The sequence below is a fragment of the Alligator mississippiensis genome, chromosome 2, assembly GCF_030867095.1.
Source record: "Alligator mississippiensis isolate rAllMis1 chromosome 2, rAllMis1, whole genome shotgun sequence".
Classification (NCBI taxonomy): Eukaryota; Metazoa; Chordata; order Crocodylia; family Alligatoridae; genus Alligator; species Alligator mississippiensis.
In genome coordinates, this window is record NC_081825.1 from 125,973,440 (window position 1) to 125,997,124 (window position 23,685).

General features: G+C 40.1%; 2 protein-coding genes across 6 annotated transcripts in view; one reads left to right on the top strand and one right to left on the bottom strand.

Annotated features, from left to right (window-relative positions):
• The window catches only part of LARP7 (La ribonucleoprotein 7, transcriptional regulator), a 33,092-nt gene extending 20,421 nt beyond the window's left edge, over positions 1 to 12,671 (bottom strand). Inside the window, exons 1-7 of one of the 2 annotated variants that reach the window (XM_006271530.4) lie at positions 12,578 to 12,667; positions 9,122 to 9,167; positions 6,627 to 6,842; positions 4,897 to 4,997; positions 4,711 to 4,794; positions 2,363 to 2,527; positions 1,371 to 1,479 (exon numbers count right to left, since the gene is read on the bottom strand). In XM_006271530.4, coding sequence (XP_006271592.1) covers positions 1,371 to 1,479; positions 2,363 to 2,527; positions 4,711 to 4,794; positions 4,897 to 4,997; positions 6,627 to 6,834 — 667 coding nt within the window. In that variant the 5' untranslated portion in view covers positions 6,835 to 6,842; positions 9,122 to 9,167; positions 12,578 to 12,667. Of the gene's footprint in view, positions 1 to 1,370; positions 1,480 to 2,362; positions 2,528 to 4,710; positions 4,795 to 4,896; positions 4,998 to 6,626; positions 6,843 to 9,121; positions 9,168 to 12,577 lie in introns of both variants that reach the window. The other variant, XM_014597868.3, reaches the window with a different exon arrangement.
• Positions 12,672 to 12,789: 118 nt separating this feature from the next.
• ZGRF1 (zinc finger GRF-type containing 1) overlaps positions 12,790 to 23,685 on the top strand; it is a 50,965-nt gene continuing 40,069 nt past the window's right edge. For 2 of the 4 annotated variants that reach the window (XM_019500091.2, XM_019500093.2), the window contains exons 1-7: positions 12,790 to 12,950; positions 14,720 to 14,771; positions 15,873 to 15,955; positions 16,066 to 16,146; positions 16,261 to 16,317; positions 18,639 to 18,824; positions 20,399 to 22,766. In XM_019500091.2, the coding sequence (XP_019355636.1) occupies positions 15,935 to 15,955; positions 16,066 to 16,146; positions 16,261 to 16,317; positions 18,639 to 18,824; positions 20,399 to 22,766 (2,713 nt within the window). In that variant the 5' untranslated portion in view covers positions 12,790 to 12,950; positions 14,720 to 14,771; positions 15,873 to 15,934. Of the gene's footprint in view, positions 12,951 to 14,719; positions 14,772 to 15,872; positions 15,956 to 16,065; positions 16,147 to 16,260; positions 16,318 to 18,638; positions 18,835 to 20,398; positions 22,767 to 23,685 lie in introns of those variants that run through there. The other 2 variants (XM_019500092.2, XM_019500094.2) reach the window with 2 other exon arrangements.

A 23,685-nucleotide genomic window follows, 5' to 3' on the forward strand; every position in this document is an offset into this window, starting at 1 on the left:
CTAGGGTTTTTTTTTCCAGGGAGGGAAGGAAATAAAATGCAGAGTAGACTTCCCATTATGCAGAGGTGCTATGGTCTTATACATGTAGGTTGATAATTAGTTTCCTGGAATATTTTCTGTTGAATTAGAAAAACATGGTAACAGCTTATTAAAGTAGGAATCAGCAGTTTTCCATGAAGAACTGAAGTTTTAAAAAATGCTGTTATTCCTCAATATTTGCAAGTTTCAAATGCCATGCACCAGAACTGACTGTTTTGGGGGATTGTCAGGAAAGACAAGGAACAACTGATACAGAAAGGACTAGCATATAGGAGAGCTGGCTCTCTTAAATTATGTGGCTTATCAAAGGGGAAGCTTACTTTTGGAATATACTGAGAAACTACCATCTACTCACTGAGTCTATCACAAATTATTAACAAAGACCTATGGTTCCTATCAAATTTTATAAAAAGAGAAGTATTTTAATGTGAGAAAGTTGGGTGTGATGCTCAGTACTGTTTGCTACCAAAACGTGAAAGACTAGATAACACTAGAGAAGGAGTCCTCAGTAATCACTGATCACTGTAACTGATTCAGAGCACAGGACTCTTAAAAGCACAAAGGAAAAACAAACAAACCACAATAAGCAAGTGACCTGAAGTTTCAATTATGCTCCCAGAAATAGATTAAAAAGTAACCTAGAGATTATTTACAGAACCAGGTCTCATATGTATGGGCAGGGTTTTCTCTTTGTAATTCTTTCATATTTTTGTTGGCAAGCATGTTAAATTATAATATGAAGACTGTGCTCAAAGCCCCTAAAACTTCTGAAAACAATATAGATGCCTAAGGTACCAAGAATGTAAAATTCTAGGAAATTTCTCTAATTTCAGAATTATGGCCAATAAGTTCACAAGTAAGAAAAAAGGCCACAGCTGCCCTCTGTCTCATAAGGTTGAGGGGTCTGCCTGAGCAGCCTTCATCTGTAAATGTAATTTTGCCATTATAATTTGTACCCTTTTTCAGAACTAAATATTTTTATACTAACCATGTCAAACTTGTCCTTTGCTCACAGTATTTGAAAAACAATGATTAACTGTAAATTCTGGAATCTGCTCTACTAGCATGACAACAATTAACATTGCTGTTGGTTAGCAATATAGAAAATTTTCTCTCTTATTCCAGGGAAAAAGGAGAGGCAGAAATTTCTGGCCTCTGAATCTTATTTTCAAGTTTAAAACCCACAGTAGCTAAGGAAAACAAAATGAATAAAAGCTTTCGTTTTAATGATTTTAAATATGAATGGGTTAGACCTGCAGGAAAAATGACATTAAAAAATGTTTTAGTTGAATGTTATACAAAAGTTTTTTCACTAGTTAAATAATACTTACCTACAACACTACAATCACTTGTATTCAGTGCAGGAACAGATTTATTTTTTACTGTTCTGGGGAATATCCCAGGTTTTCTTGGTGCCTTCTCTGGTGGATTATTCAAAAACTGAAAACATGGACAAAATTATAAAATAATGTTTAAAAAACTGTTTATTTACAATGGAATAATCCCTCCCTCCAATTATATTGCCACTATACCTACCAAGAGAGAGATGGTCTGGAAAAATCCATCAAAGGATCACCTTTTCTTTTTAGTCATTACTCTAAGTGGTGGGTACTCAGCCCCACAGGCCAGATGGGGGATATGGCCAGCCCACAGCTGAATCAGACCCTGGGGCTCTATGTCACTTCTGCCCACTGGGATTGGGTTCCAGGGGCCCCATGATGCCCTGGCCTGGTCCCACATGTGAGGATTGAGCTCAGTTTCAGATGATTCTGTTCTTTAGGGCAGTACAACGTTACTACCTTACCCTTTTGTGGTGTTATAAAACAATATGCACATACTGAATAATTTGTACAACATCTCCAGACCACATCACAATGCTAAGATAAGAGTTGATACTAAAACTGCACTATCCTCTTCCAATGAGATCTGAGGCGGCACTTCAGTTCTGTTTTACTGCTATCAAAATAGGCCTGAATTCAAAAGAAGTAAAAGAAGTGTCCAACAAAAACTAAGTGGAAGGAATATCCAGTTTTGTCTGTACTTAATTCAACTAAATGAATACGTTTTGCATCTTGTGAAAATAATAGTCACTGCTTCTTGCTTCCTCCCTCTCTAATTTGCTGCTTTCCTTTTCTGCTTCTTGCCCTATCTGCTGCTTTTTTTTTTTGTCTCTCTTCTGCTCCCCAATCTGTTGTGTGCCACCTCCAGGCTGAGGGTGTCACTTCTGGTTGCCCCCCCACAATGTCATTGCCATTTGTACCAATAAAGAATGCTCTCTATGAAACTGAATGGCCAATACGCCAGTACAGACACCACACTCTACCTCAATAGCCTTGTCCGCTTGCTCTTTTGTTTCGAATTCAACAAATGCAAATCCCTTTGGGTCTCCAGTGGACTTATAACGTGGAATGCTGACATACACTACATTGCCACATTTTCCAAACACCCGCTCTATCCAGCTGTGGTTGACATTTTTGGGAAGCAATTCCTAAAAAAGAAAAGCAAAAAAACCCCTGTTTTGCAGTCATAAATTAACCTCTAATTGGGTAGTAGTAGTTTTTAATATTTATGAAGAAATTAAACATTACCATCAGTATAGCATAGACACGGTGTACACTCAATATATATGTTAATTACCTGCTTTCAGTGACAGCTACCAAGATCTAAATCTTTGCAATTTCAAGCCTGAAGACTCTTCAGCTAATCCAGAGTTTCACTGTTTTAAGGCAATCAGTCAACAGCATAGAAATCTATGACTTCTGATAACCCATTCAGCAAACAAAAAGTGAATGAGCGCTAGCAAAAAACCCATGGTAAATTAAACCTGAGCCTTATTAATTTGTAAAACTTTATGATAAGCACTGGTATGGTAACTGATCAACTGCAGAGGTGATCTACTGTTAGATGTTAACCAGTCACCTGGGTGATAGATTTGGATTGAGAATGTTAACCTTCAAATTCTGCAAGTCTGCAGTTGGCCTGTTTCAGTTCCTACCAGCTTCCTTTTTCCGCAGTGATAGTGAAATCTAATATTAGTATTAGATTAGTATTAGATTCCACTGGGCCTCTCCTATCTCTATTCTCTCCTCTCCTATGCACACATATAAGAGAGAGAGAGAGAGAGAGAGAGAGAGAGAGAGAAAAAACGTGCCAATTTTTCGCCAAATAAGATCCCTGGGAATTTGGTGACTGATAGAATATACACCATTTCTCTCTTCTTCATTTTTTTTAAACAACTACTGTAAATCAAAAGGCTAACTAATTCACTGAAATGGAAATACCTCCCCTCAAAGATAAGATGGGAAGTTTAATAATATCTGAAGAGTTCTGGAAGGAGCAAATCTTAGAACTGCATTAAGGAATTGTGGCACATGAATCTTAACGAAAGCAAAGAAAGCAGTATGAGCTGTTCAACAAAGCCTAATGATGACAGCAACCCAAGCTATTTACTGATCTGTAAAGGCTACAGTGCTTTAAACATGTCAATACCTCTGTCGTGATTATGAGGTTTCTCCCATAAGGTAATATTTGTCTCACAAAAATCTGTTGATTTGAGGGGAAAAAAATCAGCTTCCAATAGCTCCAAATATGTTCTATATTTTGATATTAACCATAAAACCTTTGTAAAGATGAAGAGATCCCTAGAGCTGGTTCCAGTTTCATAAGGGTTTTTTTTGTTTTGTTTTGGAAAGTCTCTCAAGATTACAGCTCCACAGTAGAAACATTAGTGTGGAGCGTTTTTGTATTTTTATTTTTAATGTGAGCAATGCACAAAAACACTAGTGATTATTCTACTATTATTCACTATTGATTATACTAGCATCCACTCTATAGCACTGGTGACAGCACCAGTGGCAGGGAAATACTATTTTAACATCTGCTATATAACTAAACTGTAAATACTTCTAGATTATCTGTCACATTCATCTAGTTCCTCATTGTCTGATCAAGCTGTTATCATTCTGTAGCTTTGTCAAAAATCAGAAACTTAGTAAGCATTTATCTGCAAAGATGTAACTCCACTCATGATATTAACTAGAGAAGCTGAAATTTAGCCAATACTTATCATGTTCTCCAATATAGACACCCCTTTTGTATGTTAAAACAGATTTCTTTCTTTTGCTAACATTAGTTTATAAAAGTTAAATTACCAAGTGACATCTGATGTGCTTTTGTATCTTACACCACTGCTCTCCTTCTGCTGTTAAACTGAATTATACCAGAATATGCAGTTTATGATTTTTTCTATTTCCTCTGACCAAAACTGCTGTGATCTCAAAATGAGAACTTTAATTTTAGCTCCACTAAAATGTCTCTCAGACTTCTAGAAAGATGTAAATTCAAAATTACTCTCCACAGACGTTAATCATATAGGACAAGAAATAATGGGCACAAACTGATCAAAGATCGCTTTAGGCTAGACATAAGGAAAAACTTTACAAGTTGAGTGCCCAGGGTTTGCCCCAGAGGTGGTAGAGTCATCCACCCTGGTGATCTTCAAAAAGTGTCTCGATTCCCACCTTGCTGGGTCATTTGATCCCAGTAGCCTTTTCCTGCCCAAGTGCAGGGGGGGCTGGACCTGATGATCTGTAAAGGTCCCATTCAGCCCCTAACAACTACGAAACTAAGATAACCTTAGACACAGGGCAGTTGCAACAGATGCAGCCTTACCACATATACAGTACGACTATCCACGTCTTTTGGTTGCTCACCCAATGGCTGGCGTCTTCTAATTCTTGTTCCTTCCAAATCCAACTACAAGCAAAAAAGTAAAAGTATGAAAATATATTTTACAGTATTATCTTCCACTCCTCCCATGGAAAAGTTCATGAAAAAGATAAAAAAGGAAAGACTCACTTCTACAACTGATGAACTTTTAACTGCTCTGGCTATCAACTTTCCATCAGTAGTCAATTTTTTCATTTTGTTGAAAGAAATTAGAAGTGATATGTCTACATCTGAAAAATGGTGAAGTAGTTAAAACAGAGCAAGTTAAAAAGAAAAAGAGATCAATACCACTTATATGTTCTAAAATACCATTGAGGGCACTAGAACTATTTCCATGAGTATATGTTGTAAGATCCTATCTGTGGTTTGTAGCCATTCTGGGTGTCAACAGGGATTTATAAAAGAATGATGTTGTCAAAATTCACCTAGAAGTTAGACTCAAATTTTAATTATGTCTAAATTCTTTTTGTGTTAATTTCTTCCCAAAGGATTTTTGATTCACCCCTTTATGTCCCCACTAGTAACCATTGTGTCTAAAATGAAAGAAAGAAAAACCCTTTGCCAGTGTGGTTTTATGATGCAAAAGCTTTGCATTTAAAACAAGCCTTCCTTCAAGCACTTAATTAGTGTTTGACACAATCTTCCCATTACAAAAGATGTCTTTACTCCCTTTAGTTAGTAGTAATGAGTCATGCTGCTAGAAATTTGCCAAACTGTTGCTATACTTGTCCTGGTAAAAACTGACCAGCTGTTTTTTCCCCCTCTTTTAATTTTAACACCCAAAAAAGAGGAAGGAATGTGACTTTCTAGAGGACAGTTTTAAATATAATTTCACGTAGCTCTTGTACATTCACATGACATTCTATCCTGTGTAGAAGGATATCTACAACCCCTTTCCAAAATATCAGAGAACTTTTGAATTTGTACTAATATCGCAAAATTAGGATATCACATACACAATACAGCTGGAATACCTAATTCTGTATTCTTTGAGACATCCAATCCAAAATTTGGGACAGTTTAAAAAAAAAATTGTAAAGTCAAGTAATAATTACATTCTTCAAAAATATTCAACACGTTTACATCATTATAATGTAGATATTAAATCACCCCCTGATACTAAGGGCTCATTATTTACTAAAAAGTTAGTGCTATTTATTATGTTATGTACCATAAATATATAGCAACTATAATATGTAATAGTCATATTAAAGTATGATCTGCCCTCTAGACATTGAGATATAGTTTTATAAATAAGCGTGAAATCTTATTCCCTTGCCCAATGTGAAACAAACTGTACAAATAAAAATCATAAAGAAGAAATAATACAAGTCTTAATAGTCCCTCTTCCTATGCTCAGCTGCTTGCCTGCAGGTCAGATCTGGACCCAGGTGCCATGTCATTTTGAATTGGGCAGTCTCAGCGTGGTTTTATTCAGTTCTTTGTGTTGTTTTTTTTTTTTTAATTTCTTTTTTGTTGTTGAGGTTTTCTTTTCTGTTGCATGCTAGCAAAGTGACAGCTCTTACTATCCCATATCAGATATACTATAAACGAAAAACTAATGAGAAGATATTGTGCTCTTACACTTTTACTGGTTTTAAAAAACAAAAAAAAGTGAACAAAACCATAAGAACTGCATATATTCACCCATGAAGATGCTCCAAAGGCATTATCATAATTGGCAGAAAAGGGAAAGAAAACAGCTCTCTCACAAACCCAGCCTCCAGATCTTTATTATGACTTGGTGCATGGGCCTGTTTCTCCCCAGCAGCTACACACACACACACAAAGCAGTAATTTATAGTGTCATCAGCACTAGAGGTTAGGGTTGAAAGCAGAAATTATTAAAGCAAACTTACATCCATCTCTAGATTTTTCTATTTGCTCTCGGAGGAATTTGTCTTTGTGAAGATTGACGTCTCCAAACCAGAAATCCACTTGTTTTGCTATATCTGACAGCACCTGTTTAACTCTTGACCTCTTCTTTTTTTCCCGTTCTTTTTTCTGTTCAGTGCTTTCCTCTTCTACAGCTTTGCCTCTTGCAGTTTCCGTCTCCATGCCTGTCATTCTGTCATCTGAAAGTTATACTGAATTTAGTCAAAAACAGGGGTAGGTAACACTACTTTGCACTTTTGTTGCATCCATCCAATAATTCTAAGAGCTTTTATGAATGTTAGTATTAGCTTCCCTATCTTTCCTGTGAGATTCACAGACAATAACAATACTTGCCAAAAAGAGACACAAAGATGGCAAGTACTTTGTACCAGGACACACAGCAGCCGAGAACTCGTAGCTCCCAAACCTGTACTCTAACCACAAAAGTATTTTGCTGTAGGTTTTTCTACAATGATTTTAACCGTTTCATTTTTCAAATGTTAGTAATATTTTACTACTTTATTCCTTCTAATGAGATACTTCTGCACGCTGCGAAAAAACAGTATTTGAATCACACTTATAGTCACAAGATTCATAGTGGCATTTAGTTTTATGAGCCATCATGCAAGCAATATTGTCAGGAAGCAATCATTTAAATGACAGAGATTTAAAATTTTTTGAGGATGGTGGTACATGTCTTAATAATTACAATTATACTTTAAAGGAAACACTTTGGAAAGGGTCTAATAATTCACCTAAAATTAAATGAGCAAGATTTGGCAGGTCTGAAAGACTGGCTCAAGGTGATGTCCTCTTTTGCCAAAGTCTCCCAACATAGTACAAAGAGAATTGAAACAATAATGTGCTGTACTTCAGAACTAGCCCTTCTACACTGACAAGAGACAGGACGCGTTGCACGCATCTCTAGGTAGACTACATACCACAGGTCAAATCCTAAGCAGTAGATGCTGCTTTTTGTTCCACTGATTTCATAAAAGAGGTTTTGCTTTTTTATACTGAGATTCTAGCTGCATGAGTCTCTGGTCTGATGCTAAAATGTAAGAATAATTTACTAATTCTTAGGAGGCAATGCAACTTGAAGCAGCATGTGTATAGCTGGGGGCATTCACAGAAAAAAACTAACAATGGCTCTTGTTTAAATGGTTAAAACATCTAGGAAACAGTCTTGTCAATTGTTATAGCAGTAAAGAAAGCGAAAATTCCCAGCCTCCCAATCAGACGTTCTGAGCATAATACAATGCATTTTTATGACAGTGTTAACCTTCTGTCAAAGATTTAGAGCCCCACACTTTGGGGCTCAATGAGGAATACTCTTGCAAATCTGTAGACATACACTATTTGAAGAACTTAGTATTTTCCTTTTTCTTAAATTATTTAGGACCTGATTAAGTTAGGCTGTGAAAAAGAGGGATCTCAACACCTCATACTTTGATTAACCCATTTACAAATAGAACCAGAGAAAACCGAGCAAGTTCCATGGGTTGATGTGATTACAACGCCAAACAACGTCTCTTTAGACATGAATATATTGTATATTGTTTAAACTCCAAATCACTTTGGTCACTTTTCCTCTACACCCCAACCTAGAAAAAAAAATCACCAGTTTTTCATAGTACTTTACTTCCAATGGGCTAGTTCCCAAGAACAGCTTGGAAAAAAGTAGGAAGTGCCTGAAAATGAAATTATCACAAAGATTTAAGTATTTAAGGTAGTAGCTATCACCATATAAAAGGCTTCTCATCTCTTTGCCAATGGCCAATACTGCGAAACAATATACAAGGAAATGGTGGTGATGGTGAGAACCATCAGAGGAAGCCCCATCTATAGAACAGGATGACAAAAATGGAAATGTTCTTCAGATTATTGTGTTAATCAGGCTCCTCAAGCAGGATTCCAGTTTCCCTCCCTGCTGTGAGCTGACCATTCAAGATGCTTAAAGGTCAACAAGTTGTCAATTAAGTTGAAGGTATGTGAGGTAACACTCTCCCCAGGAAGGCAGAAGTTCAACATGGGTTCAAGTCCCAGAGCAAGGCATTTACTTAAACCAATACAAGTAAAGGAATACTGAATTTAGGAGAAAGCTAAAACCTTTAGAAGTACTGTTTTTCAAATGCAAGATACCTCGCTTGGCTTTCTAAAGATTTAAGTTAAAGATTACAAGCCAACACTTTAATTAAGATACAGAGGTATGATAGGTGCACTCTGTACAATGTTCCTATTTCTTAAAAACATCATTTTTACTACCCAATTCTCTACTACTACTCAAAATATAATAGCAGCTGTGCTTATCTTGTCTTAACCATCACTACATTATCAGGCTGGAACTTATTTGTGACAATTATTAAATACACCCTGCGATTCCAAACTTAAGTCTATGAAAACTCTTCTAGGAAGCTGGGAGCATTAACAAAGGCCCAGGTTATGATTTGCCAAAAATTCAGGGGCAGAACACTCTTACACTTCCTTAGGATTTAGGCAGAATCTGGTCTGTGGTTCTCTTCTTCCTATAAGGGAATGAAAGAATGCAAGTGTAAAGTCAAGTAAATTAGAACTATAACTGGCAGATTACTTCTTTCCATGTGCCAGCTCAGCTCCACTGGCTAATGTGGCAGAAGATGCAAGGCAAGACAAGGAGAGGAGGAATGGGTCTGAAGATGCTGCTCCCCCTTCTGTCCCACTAGTTGAGATACAGGTTGCCAAGGCAGAACATTAAGCAATTTTGAAAGAGCTGGGTCAAAATCAGGCATTGCACTTGTAATGGTGGTGGTAGAGGGGAAGGAGGAAGGAGATAAGGACTTTCTGTGTTCCCTTTGAGCCAGCCAGTCATTACTTGGCCTCAACTTAGATCAGTGTCTGCATATTGAATATTCTATAGCTATAGCTATTTTGTAAACTAGCACAATACTAACAGTCAGAACAACCTTAAAAGAACAAAAGCAATATCTTGGAAAGAAAGCTTTTAAAAAGCCTTATATTAAAATCTAGCACATTTTACACAGGTAACATCTATTACAGGAAGTACGTTCCTGAACTCCCTGACAAAATTCACTGTAAGGGATCTAAACCATTTACTTGGATGGCTGTCCATTACCTTGGTGAATATACAACTTTCACATGTCTTAAGAAGGAAATAGGCAGGCAAGGTTCTTTGAGTAGATGTGATATCTTTTATTAGACCAACTGAGTAGTTGGAAAAAAGTTCTTAGCAAGCTTTTGGGTGCAGTCACTCTTTTTAGACCAACACAGCTACAAGCAAAAACCCCTTAAGAAGGAAATAACATTTGAATTTGTAGTTTAATCTTTAAAAGTTTGGTCTTTAAAAATCTGTATCTTAAACTTATAAACATAACTGTCTTGCTTGTATTGATTTATGGCCTTATTTGCCTCTGACATCCACACTAGCTCACACATTACTGCTAGGGTTTATAAATGAACTTGCTATTTTTAAATTTCTTTATCTTCTAAAGTAATATTTAAGTTGAGGCAGAATAAGTTTATTCTGATTTTCCCCCCTAGCTCATTGACCCTATCTTTTTTTTTTGCAATGCTGAACATTCTTTTGGTCATAGAATCATAGAGAAGCGGGGCTGGAAGGGTCCTCTAGTCCAGCATTTCTCAACCTATGGGTCACAAGAATATATGAAAGGGTCACGAAAAAAAACTTTAAAAAATGGATTCTCCTTTAAAGGAGAAAAACTTGGAAAACCGTGGCTTCTCCCTTGCAGGCTGTCAGAGTTCCAGCCTGCAAGGGACTGCTTGGGGCCCCCTATCCTCCATTCCCCAGCTCTTGCCCCATACACTGGGGGCTTGGGGGCAGTGGGTCAGGAGTGAGGGACACTGGGCTAGGACTGGCCATCAATGTTTACAAATGGGTCCTGGTACAAAAAAGGTTTGAGAACCACTGATCTAGTCCAACTCCCTGCCTGAGGCAGGATCATCCCTATCCAAAACATTCCATACAACCATAAATCTAAACTTTACATAAGACTAGCCTCAACCCTGACACAACATCAGCCTGTACCTAACCTGCCACAGGTAAAGCAAATTTTGACAGCATATTTTTATAAACACGTACATTTGTATTTTTGAAGATGATTTAAGAGAGCTTTAGTGCTTTGGATTTATGTTTAATTCATGACTGCAAAAATGTTCCGAATGGTATTAAGGAAAATTGTAACAAAAGCTCCATTTTAACAAACATAAACAGATGAGATGAGCAACAGCTTCAGTGTTAAAATGTAACTACTGCTTACAAAATAAAATTTAATTTTGTTCACATATGCACACGTACATAGCACTTCATACCAAAAGCAAAAGTAAATGTAACTTTGAGAGGTTGTGTTCAAGTACTTGAAATTGTAGCATAGCACAGTTAGCAAGTTTAAGTTATGCTGATGTCTGTAAGACCTGATCTTAAGTTTCAGCCTCCTGTTTCTTCAGTTTGTCTCCCAAAGAGATCTCCCTAAAGAGAAAGCATAGGCCTCCCTGACAGTTTAAAAAAGCAAATAGAAAATCATTTTTGACAGGGGCAAAGGACTTCTAGATTTTGTTTCATAAAGAACAGTAACCTCAGATGCATAAGAAAGAACAAATAAAGAAAACAAAACAAATAGTCTCTGCAGTACAAGGTGTTAATCACTCAGCATTTCATGCCCTGTGAAAGGTCTGTTGTGTATTAATCCATATTTTTTTGTTCAGGACTGTAATGAGGGCCATCCATTTGAACATTAATGAGTTTAGTGATATATAATGATTTATTTTTAAAAGCCTAGGGACAGCATATCACTTAGTGATCATGGACCTTCAATGGCAGCTTGACATTTCAGCCCATGTACTGCTGTCCTCTCCGATTCCCATTCCGCTTCAGCCTTGAAATAGCACCTCAGAAAGGGTGATGTTCAAGGGAGTAGGAAGAGAAAATGGGAGCAAATATCAAATGTCAGCTATGAACCTGTCACCTCAATGTGAGAACACGCTTATTTCCAAGAGCACACTGATGCAACTAGGTAGTTTCCTGGGTAGCACCTGATCTAGGGCATTGGACTACATGACCTCCTGAGATCCCCTCCAACCCTAATTTTCTGATTCCATGATGGGAGGAGCTTCACAAATGTAGGCAGATATAGTGCAGACTTTCTTGGACTAGCCCACGGGTTGGCTAATGGGAGAAGGTTCACAATTTTGGGTAGGGCCCTGCGGGGCGATAAACTCAGGAACAGACCGTCCTGAACGGGAACCATGGGGCCGGAGGGGAGAAGTGGTACTACAGGAAGACAGAAGAGGATGGGAAAGAAACGACAGATTATCTGGTGGAGAGGGGCCTGGCATAGACTTTTTCAGGGGCAGGCCCTCTGAGGAGGGCAGTGGGTGGGGGTTCAGGTATGGAAATGGATGCATGGTGTGAACTGTGTAACACGTTTTTAGTGTGATTTGACCTGCCAAGTGAACCACAGGGGCCGCTTGGTAGTATTGAAGGTAGATATCTATAGATAGGTGCATGCACACGTGTGTATACACGTCTTGCCCGTCAGATGCTGGGCCAATGGGGTCAGTGTCAGCTGAGGAGGGCCTGACTTCTTCCCACTAACAAGTAAGAGGGAGCTGCATGAGTGTGGGCAGGAACACCAAGCCCCCTTCAGCCCACAGCACGACGGCCAGGGCAAAGCGGGGCCTGGGGGCAGCGCACATGCTGGAGGGAACCGCTAACACATGCGCGGACACAGCCTTTGCACACGACCCCACCGGAGCAGGACCCCCCACAACAGCCAGGACGCGGCTCTGCGACACGCGGAGTTCGCGCGCAAGCTGCTACAGGCCCCGCCCCCTCCCCCATGACAAGGCCCTGACGTCACAGCATTCCCCTTCCAAGCGCCGCGGTAGCTCTCGCCCGCCCCTCCCCCCCAGCGGCACTGACCTGCCAACGCCGGCCGCTCGGGGCTTCTGGCAGCGTCACGCGGGCGCCCCGCGGCCACAACCCTCCGCGCCTCCTCCAGCGCTCCGCCGTTCCGCCCCGCCGTCACGTCACAATCAACGCGACGCTCGAGTCTCAGAGCGAAAGCTCCGGGGCCAGGCCAATCAGCGAGGGGCGCTCTCGTGACGTATTACGCGCACGCCGGTTGCCAGGGGCCGACAAGGAAGCGGCTTGGTCCTGTTCCCCTTTCCCGTCAGGCGAAGCTTGGGCAGCCGGGGGCCTTCTGTGCCGGCGCAGAGGAACAACGTCATCGGCAGCTGGCGCGGGAAAGCTTCAAAGTTGAAAGGGTCCGGCGGTCACTTGGTCCCTCCGTGAGGTGGGTACGCACCTTCCCTTCGCTTGTCTCCATGTTACTGCCTGGGGGCGGGAGGTGGGGTAGGTTGGGGCGGGCTGGGGCTGGGGCTGGGGCTGGGGCTGGAGCCGAGCCGAGCCGAGCCGAGCCGAGCCGAGCCGGCCTCGGGCCCGCGTCCCGTCCCCGCCTGGTTACCTGAACGCAGCGTTGCCACACCTTAAATATGAAAGTACCCGCATGGGAAGCTCAGAACGATCGTGTTTGTTTGTTGAAAAGCGATCGTACCCTGAGAAATCTGCAAATAAATATGCCAATAACCCATCTTTTTAAATTTATGTTGCTCACTAATCGCCAGTGTGTGAGTGAGACCTGGGTCAGAGTCGAAGCATTTCTTTATTTCAAGGCAAGCAGGCAAAAGAAAACACTGACAGCAAACCCAGAAGTTGGCCTCTTGTGGGCTAAAGTGAAGCAGGGGCATCTCTTGGGCCTGCAGGTAGGATGCCTGCCAGTGGATTTGGGAGTGTCTGAAGTCCCAGGGTGAAAGCCTGGGACTGCGTCCTGCTTGCTCGGTCGATATGGATTTTGGAATGATTGAGTTCTGCTCAGTAGTATGATGTGGAACTGATCTGGTTGATTTGACCTGGAACATGAAATGTATTAATAATAATAAAAAAAGCCAAGCCCCCAAAGTTGGGTACGACCCCCGCTTGACTCAGGGCTGTCACCCCCAACATTTTACAATGTGGCACGGCTGCAGCAGCTCATCATGGTGGGTGGGTGGGTGGGTGGTACAACTACTCAGCGTGCTGCATCATGCCTTGTCCCATGTGGACCAGGCTGACAGTTGTTGCAGTGCCAGGATTGCACAGTACCAACAGGATGGTGGGGCAGGGGAGTGTTGGAGGAATCTGCACACTGTCTGGCCCAGCCAGGTCCTGGCTGTGGCAGAGTGGAGTGGTGTGGGGCACAACGCTCCCTCAGGCTTCCAGCAGTAGCTAGCAGTGTGGATAGGATCAATTGGCATCTCCCTGGCTCCCTCTCCCCTTTCCTCCCCTCTCCTCCCAGGCCTCAACAGCTCACAAAACTTCACATGTGGCCTTTCAGCCCAAATAATTGCCTGCCTCTGCTTTAAATGATGTGAAAGAGAGGGACTGTTAAACAATCCTTGTAATAAAAGGAGTGATGGGGAAACAGACTTATTTTGATCTTTCGTAACCTGTTAGCATTAGAAGAACTTTGAAGTGGTACTGATCCTTTCAGTTAGTCCCAGTCCAAAAAAAAAAAAAGATGAAAGTTGATTCTTTTTCTTTGGCTTCCCCTTTAATTTCTTTCTTCCTTTGTTGTTGAAAATATTTCAAGGTTGTTTGTGAAAATTAGGTGATGTTGTTTTAATATTTAATGATAGAACAAGAACAGCCAATTTGATGTCATTTACAATTTTAGCAGCTGCAGTTATGTTCTTTTAATAGTCAATGAACCAGGGGAAAACAGAGTCTGTATTGGTGCCCCTATTATTCAGCCTGCCTTAAACTTGTTTCCATTGAGTTTGCATGACTGCTTCTATAATTCCCAGTATTGTTCTAGTTCCATTTTGTTATTAAAGAAGAGGTAAAAAAAAAAATCTGAAAACTACTCTTCTCTTGAGTAACATGTTTATGTAAATGGCTTTATTTAATGCTGGAAGTCCAGAATCCTCTTCTAGCACTAGCACAAAAATGATGATAAACTGTAGAATCTGCCTTTTCTGTGGGAACTAGCATTTACACAACTGGAAACATGATTTTTCTATACAGCTGAACCAAGACTGATAGCGAAAAATATGGGAAACAGGAAAGCCCTCTGGTGGTAAGTTGTAGAATTTGAGCATTTGAAGATTTTTTTTTTTTTTTTTTTTTTTTTTTTTTTTTTTTTTTTTGCTTAATAAAGTAATGAAACCAATTGCACAGTTTGAGACTCATTGCCATGAATCTCTCTCATCTCTAATACCATAAATCAGTTGTATTTGACTAGAAACTGTTCTACAACAATGACATTTATTTTTACAATGTTGAATCAGTGTGGATCCCAGGAACAGAATGACAGATTTTAGCCACAGCATTGCAGAGTCCTAGGGTGTCTGTAGATGCGCAGGGATGCTGCTTCAATGTGCTGTAATTATAGCATTTTGGAGCAGGCTTGATTTAATTGAGCCTGCTGGAGTGTACTAATTGGTTTCACCCATGAACCACAGTTTGGTAACTACTGGTATGGTGCTTCAAAGTTAAAATATAGTATCTGTATTATCGATCCAACTATATTTTTATTAGGCTGGCTATCATGTAGTTTCCTATAATTTCTACAGCTGTCCAATATTTCTTGGCTTTCCATATTCCTTTTCTTATGTATGATTACTTTTAAATACTTTTTCATTCATTCATATTGATGTCTGTAGAGGCAGCCAGAGATTGCAAGTAGTTTGGGAGCATGTGCCAGTACTAGCTATTTCCCTGTGGTCGATTTTCATCATAGTGCCAGTAGCTAATAAAACTGACAATAGTTTCAATGAAAGTCCAACCCTTTGAACATAGACACAGATCATTATATTTTTATAAAATGTTGTTCTTTGTTGACTGGCTAACTGGGGGGGGGGGGGGGGTCAGCAGCTTAAATTTTAATGGGCCAACTTGTTATGTGTAAAAACAAAACAAGCAAACAAAAAAGGATTTTTCAGACAGTGGGCATTCTACATTTTCTGAAAATCATACCTTTTGAGGTAACCTAAGTTCTTATTGCCAGTGTGCATGAAGATTATGTTAATACGATAAAGCTTCTAATTTTCAAAGTGCTTTGTAAAAATTAATGGCTACATTTTCAGAGGTATCAACTGAGTTAAAATGAATGGTGCTTTGCACCTCTGTAAATTAGATTATTTGCTGATGTCTTCTAAAAAAGATATTTGTCTCCTAGGTAGCATGAGAGAGTGAAAAGTTGCAATGTAGACCTTTGATGAAGCAAAGCCATCCAAAGCAATGACTTGTCAAGAGTTTACTGTAAGTGTTTTTTATTAACAATATATAAAATTCAGTTAAATATTTCTTGTGTTTGTGCAACAACCACTATAAATTATCATTTCAGTAATTATCACAATTTTATTCAAAAGGTCTTATACACTCATCAGAAGACCAAGAAATCAAAAGTATGGCAAGATGGGGTTTTGAAGACCAGCACTGGAGGAAGTAAGGTGAAGAGTTCAAGTTTAATACAGTATGATATATTCTCTGAGTCTACCAAATCCACTCTGCTCTTTGAAATGCAGTAATTTGATTGTTTAACATTTCACTATGTTTCAATGCAGGCGACCTTATTTGATGACAAAGGACAATGTTTGGAGAGCATATTTGTCAAAACTCAGGTATATTTTTAACACTAAAAACTTTAGTCTTTGTTGGGACCACTATTCATCTTTGCACAGTCTAAAGTTCCCTGTCCTACTATTTTGTCTAATATATTCTGATTTTAGAAGTTGTTACAAATACAGGATTATAAATGGTCAGATGTAGCATATTTTTGATCTAACAAAGTATAAAGCATTATAGTAGCAGATTTTCACTACAGCGGATAACGTCTAATAAATGTGCTTTTTGTGGATAGCAAGTATCATTGTACTGTATAGTGCAGGAGTGGCCAACCTGCAAAACTGGCACAGACAGCCTCTTTGTGTGGCATGCAGGAGATTGGGCAGGAGACAGGAAGTGGCAGATAAGGCAGGAAGCAGAAAGCAGAGCAAATGAGGCAGGGGGTACAAGGCAGGAAGCATAGCAGCAGATAAGGCAGATAAAAGATTGGAAAGATGCTTGGAGCGGGTGCAGGGCTATTTTGTGGCATGCTTTCCAAAAAGGTTGGCCTCCCACTGATACAGCGAGTAATTTTTTTTAATTTTTTTTTTTTTATTGCATGTGTTTGTGCAATTGCATAAGCATGGGACATTCAATACATGTATAGGTACTCCTCACTTAACGACCTACCTGTTTAACGACCGCGCGGACTTACGACCAGCTCTCCGAGCAGTCGGTACTCTGAGCAGGTAGGTCATTAAGTGAGGAGTACCTGTATTGTGGAAATGGCACGCCGCAGGTTCAGCACAGCAGGACGGATAGCTCCCGCGGGCGGGGCGGGGCGCATGGAGCGGTCTTTCCTCACCGGGGCCGGGGCAGCTCCGCCGGCTCCCACCTGCCTGCAGGCACGAGGGCGGTAGGGCGGAGGTCCTGGAGCGGCCCCGGGGCCGGGAGCGCTGGGGCCGCGGGGCCGGGACACGTGCACGCCCGCCCGCTGGAAGGCACTGGCCCAGAGCGCGAGGGCAGGGCGGGCTCTTGCTCCGCCGATGCCGTTAGGACCCGCCTGCCCCAGCCCGGGGCCTCGCGGGGGCCAGGGCAGCAGCAGCGCCGGGCACCCCGCTCCAGAGGAGGCAGCCCCCTCCCTGGCCGTGCCAGTGCACGCCGGAGCACTGGCACAGCTCAGCCCAGCCAGTACCCAGTGCCCCCGCGGAAGGCTTGACACCCCCAGCCCAGGTCACAGCAGCCGGGGGAGCGATGCCCCCGGCCCCACATGACAACAGCTGGCAGGGCGCAGAGCAGCCCCACGCGCGGGTCTGGAGGGTGGGTTTAAGGACAGTGGTTAGTTCTGCCTGCCGGGGCCGAGCTTCCCTCCTGCTCCCTGGTGCCAGCTCCTTCCCTCTCTCGGCATCCTCTTCCCACCAGCCCTGGCTTCAGGGCCAAATGCTGCCCTGGTGCTGGCAAGAGGGGGGGAGGGAGCAGCTCGGCCCCCCGCCCCAGGGACGCGGCTGCCAGCACACGGTCCTGCGGGGAGCACTTCGCTGCTCAGAGCGGCTCCTCGCTTATCGACCAATTCGCTTAATGACCTAGTCGCAGGAACGGAACTCGGTCGTTAAGTGAGGAGTACCTATATACTGATTACTTTCCATCACTCCTTTAAATAAAGTTGATCTAGATGCACCCGTTGATTCTTGGGAGCAGTATCAGCTGTAAGGTAGGTGAGTGGTGCTTTTTAGACGCAAGGCACCTCATGGAAAAGGCCAGCTCTTAGCTTTCACTCATTTTTTAACTATGGAAAAATAGTGGACTGGTACTTCCGTTTCAAAGAACTCAGGAAGACCAGAACAGGACACGATATTTTTGTTGCTATGGATTCCTGTTTGAAATCTCTGGGTTTACCTTATGAATTGTGTAGGTTTTTGCACACCTAACACAAGGTGTGCACCCTGGTTGGGTGTCACTGATCTAGACTATTATGTGCTTTAATTTGCACTGTATGGTCCTTTCTTATACTTAAGCTCCTTCAGGCATGGAACTGTGATTTGGTACGCTTCAGTTATGCAGACTAAAATTGATAGATCTGTATAAATAAATAATAATATAAGGAGCTGGGTACCTGAGAACTTTGTTCTTTTTGTAATGCTACTATTTGGTAATGTACACGATCTCTAGCTATTTTAAATTATGTTAATTTAACATATTAATACTAAGTTCTAATTTTTGCTTTCATATTTAATCTAATCCAGTTATCTATAAGAGTTATATTTTGAATTAACATTTATTTTTTATGGACGTGTTAATATTTTAAAAGGAAAATTCTCTATGTATTAATATGTTTTGCAAGATGAAGAGAATGTCAGTGTTTCAGGTACCTCAAGCTTTTCTTTTCTTTCTCTTTTAGGTGAAACCTGGAGATGATTTAGAAGGTGATCGGTATTTGATCACAGTTGAAGCAGAAAAAGCTACTGAAAACAATTGTACCCATCCACCAAAGAAAATAGAAGCTTCTACATCAAACAGAAATGGTGTGAAACTGTCTAGTCTACCTCTGCTACACCGACCTGTTGGCTTGAAACGGAAGTTTACAGTATGTCTTTGTATGTCTTTGTTTCATATGTTATACTTAAAAATAAATATATTTAAAAATTGTATACCATTTAAAACATTACTGGAAAATTAAAAAATTATGCTGTGTAGACCCATGACTTATTAAACTCTTGTTGGATTTGCTGTTATAGCCAAATATAATTTTAAAGTTTTTATTCATAGTGTCGGCCTCTTGAAGGCTCAGATCAAGTGAAGTACTCCTTCAACTAAGCATCATGAAATATAAAATGAATATATATATATAATTATAATTTTATATCTATAGATTATAATTTTTTTATATCTGTAGATTCTAAATATATAATATTTCATGATGCTTAATTGAAGGAGCACTTTCTTATTACAGTAAGAATAAAAAGTCTTAAACTCTTAATGGAGGTTTCAGCACATATTTGGGTTAGTGAAAATAAAATAATGCACATTTGTGTTGCCCAGTACACACCCAAAGTGACTGGTTTTACATGAATCCAAAATTACTTTGAATTTAAGGCAGCCCCCCAATTATTAGATTTTTATACAGGGAAAATTATACATTAGTTATAATTTTCCACATATAGAATCTGATTATATGTAGATCATTTAAAATTTTTCCCTCCTACGTCTGCTGTTTGGAAGGCAGTGGTGGGGAGGCAGGTAGTCTCTCTTATCCCTCCCTGTGCCTGCCCTCCTATCACTTGTCCACCCCTTGGTGCCAGCCCCTTCCTGTCATCTGCTCCTCCCTGTAGCTGTTTCCCCCATGTGATGTCAGCTGGACTAGGAACAGAGCCAACAGTGGTGACAGCTCTAGCTCCAGGTCCTGTTCAGGGCTGGAGGCAGAGCTAGAGCTGCAGCAGCTTCCTTATTGCTGCATAGTTTCTCTGGTGCTCCCTCCCTCCGCTGCTGTGAGCTGGTGGCCAGGCTGGGGTGACTCATTTAGCACCATGACAAGAGGAGTATGGTGGAGACTGTGCAGTTGGGGGTGCTGGAGGGGGTGGAGCTTCAACAACTGCCTGCCCCACCTGTATTTCAATCTAAGACCAGGCTTTTTTTCCTCCCCAAACTTAAGTGGGGAAAAAAATCATCTTGAATTTGAGTAAATACAGTATGTAAACAAAATCAATCACTATTTATTCCTTGTGTGTGTGTTTCATCAGTTTCTTGCCACATAATTACACTTGAATGCTTATCTTTGTTTCCCTTTTTTCTCAAAGGGGCTCAGATTATATTTATTCCAATCATGAAATATTTTATGTGCTGCAAAATGTCTGGGCCCAACAAGATGAATTTATAGCAGATTTGATACTAAATACACTTATATCCTTCTGCTTTTTCAGGCGTGTGAACCAGAATGATCATGCCACTGAGTGCTACATTTTCATTGTATGGTAGATTTTTGTGTTTAACATCATTATGGTTGGTGGAGCTGGTATTTATAAAAGCCCAGTCAGTTTTCATTAACCATGTGAAATAGTTGTGGGAGGTTTGGTGAGAACATGCAGCATGATATATTGTAGGTTAGTTTTTATCTTTTGAAACATGTTAATAAAAAGGATTAATTTTAAACCTTTCTCTTAGGGCTTCCAAGGGCCACGTCAAGTTGAAAAGAGAATGGCAACAGTGGAAGAGAGTGCATCACCAGCAACCTCTTCATCTAAGTGGTGCCAGTCTCCTTTTCCTTCTAAGTTTTATGATACCTCTCCTTTATTTTCTGCTATTTGCAAGAAAGAATCAGGAAGCAGTTTGTCTGAAAACTCTAACAGTGTTGTTTGCACAAGTAGTGCTAGAGAAGACGTGTTCATCTCCTCTCTGGTTTCCTCTCCATATACTAACAGTCACAAAGAAGATGTACAGAATAGAAACCATTGTAACCCCATTGCAGGTTCTGTACTTACGAAGCAAGAATCTTCAGTTACTGGATGTCCAAAAGCAGCCTGTGAGACAGTTGGTGTGGAAGTCTCTCAGAACATCAGGAGCAAAGCGCAAATAATAGCACTTCTGAAATCCAAGCCAACACAACAATGCAGGGAGCAAAAAGCTGAAGACGAACAGGATATTTCTAGATGTCAGCCTTCTGAAAGCAGAGATATTTTATTTAAACAAAACAGTACATTTGTACGTGAAGGTGCAGACAACACTGACATAGGAAGCCCTAAAGATACACAGCACCAATATCCTATAGAAATCATTGAGACTAATACAAGCCGATGGGATGTTTATATGCTGCCAAGTTCAGGTGGCCAATCTTATGATGGAGTAGTAATGGAGAAGAAATATGACCAGAAGACAAATGATGCAAATCTGACTTTACAAGCCCCTTGCCACTCAAAGGCTTTGCAGTTCTTTACAACCTCTGTACATCCAGTTGGACAAGAGTTAAAGTACAGTTGCATGGAACTAATGGATGATGCAGAGCATGATAATGGGGAATGTAAACGAACTTCTGAAGCATCTACAGTCTGTAGAAGTGATGGAGCAGCTAAGCTATTGGCCATTAATGGATGTGTTGTCAAAGACCAACCAAGCAGTACTGTATTATCTGAATCCAACATAAATAAAAAGAACAACCTTCAGTTTGCCACATCTTCAGAGGCTGTTTATTATGCAAGGAATGCAGATGACTTTGTTACCTTTGAAACAAATATTCCCAAATCCAGTCAGACCTCTGACAGTGTTAAAGAGCCACAGGGCTTTCTTGCTCAGCCACAAATTAAATCTCAATCAAGAATAAATGTAGAAAGTGTAGCTGGTGACTCTGGGGTACCTGTGGGTATAACATGGGCTGGTCCTAAAGCTGTCCATAAGGACTTGCCTAAATATGGCAAGGTTAGTGATCTGCCTGAACAGTTTTTGGAGGTTAACTTCAATCTGTTAGAAACTTTTGATTTCAGTAACACTGAAGATAAAGAGCTATGTGAAGGAAATGTGCTTTCACAATGTTCAGCTTGTTCGACAGAGGGAGCTGTGACACAAAAGGAGATGAGAGTTCATGGGCAGTGTGAAGTAATGACACTCAGTAATCAGGAAAAAGATGTCAAACAATTGACATCTCTGGGAGGGATAGATGAAAATTTTACCCTAGAGTGTCTGCCATTACAGGCTTGTGTTAAGATGTCTGAAGGTTGTGACCGAATTGAGAAAGATGCTGCAGCTCCCTCTCAGATTGAAGTGAGGTGTTCAGATGCTGATACTGTTGTAGAAGATGCAAATAAAAGCACGTTAAATATTGAAACCGCAATCAGCAAGAACCTTGATTTCTACCCATCATGTACCAATAATGACATGTCATTAGTGAATAACAAGCATACTGATCGAGTGCAAAGTGGAGTGAATAATTACGAATGTGATGATAATACCAACAAATTAGAGAAAAATAAAACTGTTTCATATATTCCTTCTGCTTTAAAGAATTCTGCTATTGACAAAAATTGTAAAAAAGATACTACAGAGCTTGGAAGCACAAATTCCCAGGGTAGTTGTTTAGAATATTTCAGTGATTCTCCTGGTGGTGATATTAATTTAGAAAGCCCCTTGGTAACCTTCCCTCTAATGGCTGGCTGTTCTGATGGTTCGTGCCATGATGCAGGGAAATACCATGCTGCATTTACTACTCAGATTTTCAAACGTGATACTTTAGCAAAAATCCAGCAGTCTTCAGAGGAAGGGGTGATGGATGAAACTGAATTTGAAAATATGTCAACCATCATGAATTCCATCCAGGAACCAAGGGAAGATGAAAGAATGAGAACTGACTGCATGAAATACTTGGCTTGTGATGAAAATTCCTCTGGTCTTCCTGATCTACCAAATGACATCAGCCTTCTAAGGTCTCTGACTGAACATAGCACAGCATTAGAAAGCTTACAAAGTATGGAGGAATGTAATAGCTTGGTGTATCAAAGAGAGACTTCTAAATATAAATGTGAGCCCACTGGAAAATTTGAAGGTTAGGTTAACTTCCAAACTTCCATTTTATATTGGATTCTGAATTATTGTTGATGGCTTTCTATGTTGATGTTTATCTAGTTCCTATTTTTCCTGTGGAAAAAAATGATTTTTATAAAAAGTAGGACATTTTGGTTAACAAATTAATATTTTTAGGAGTTATATGTCATGTATATTAAACTTTTCTTCCTATGAGTACCCATGATATCGCTAGATGTTTTCCTGAAACCGCCAATCATAATGCCAGAGTGTTAACATTCACAATTAAAAAAAAAAAAAAAATCTGACTGTTAATTGTAACTTATAAACTGATTTTGCCCTACTGAGAACAGCTTGGGTTTTTCAGTGTACTTTAGTTGGTGTCAGATTTAATCCTTAAGAAATGAATTAGGGCTAAGTAGGGTTGACATTTGACAGAGTCTGGATAAAATATAGCTTTAATAATAAAGACTATAGCTACATACTGTGTTATTGTCTGAGAATTGAAATAAACTCTTCCTTCTAACACAGTAGAGTATTGGAACAACTAGAGAATAGAAGAACTGAAAAATAGTGGAAAAATAGTAACTTGTTGCGTGAAACTATATATATAGAAGAGAAATAATTTATTGTCAATACAAATCATATATGTAACAGTAATTGATTACAACAAATAGCTTTTGAACGTCTCATTTTTTAAGGCCTTTACTTCTGATTTCAAACAATTGGGGATTGTACCTTCTACCATTTAAATGTCTCTGACAAGCATTTGACTTTTAAACATGGCTATTTTAAGCATTGAAATTTGGCAACAGATAGCTTTTGTCAAAGCAGACCATTAAAATCATTGAAAAGAAATTGAAACTGATCTTTGATTATAGGCCAGATCCTATCTGTGGTTATATCTGTGAATTGGACAGAATTTAGCTCTGTATGTTTAT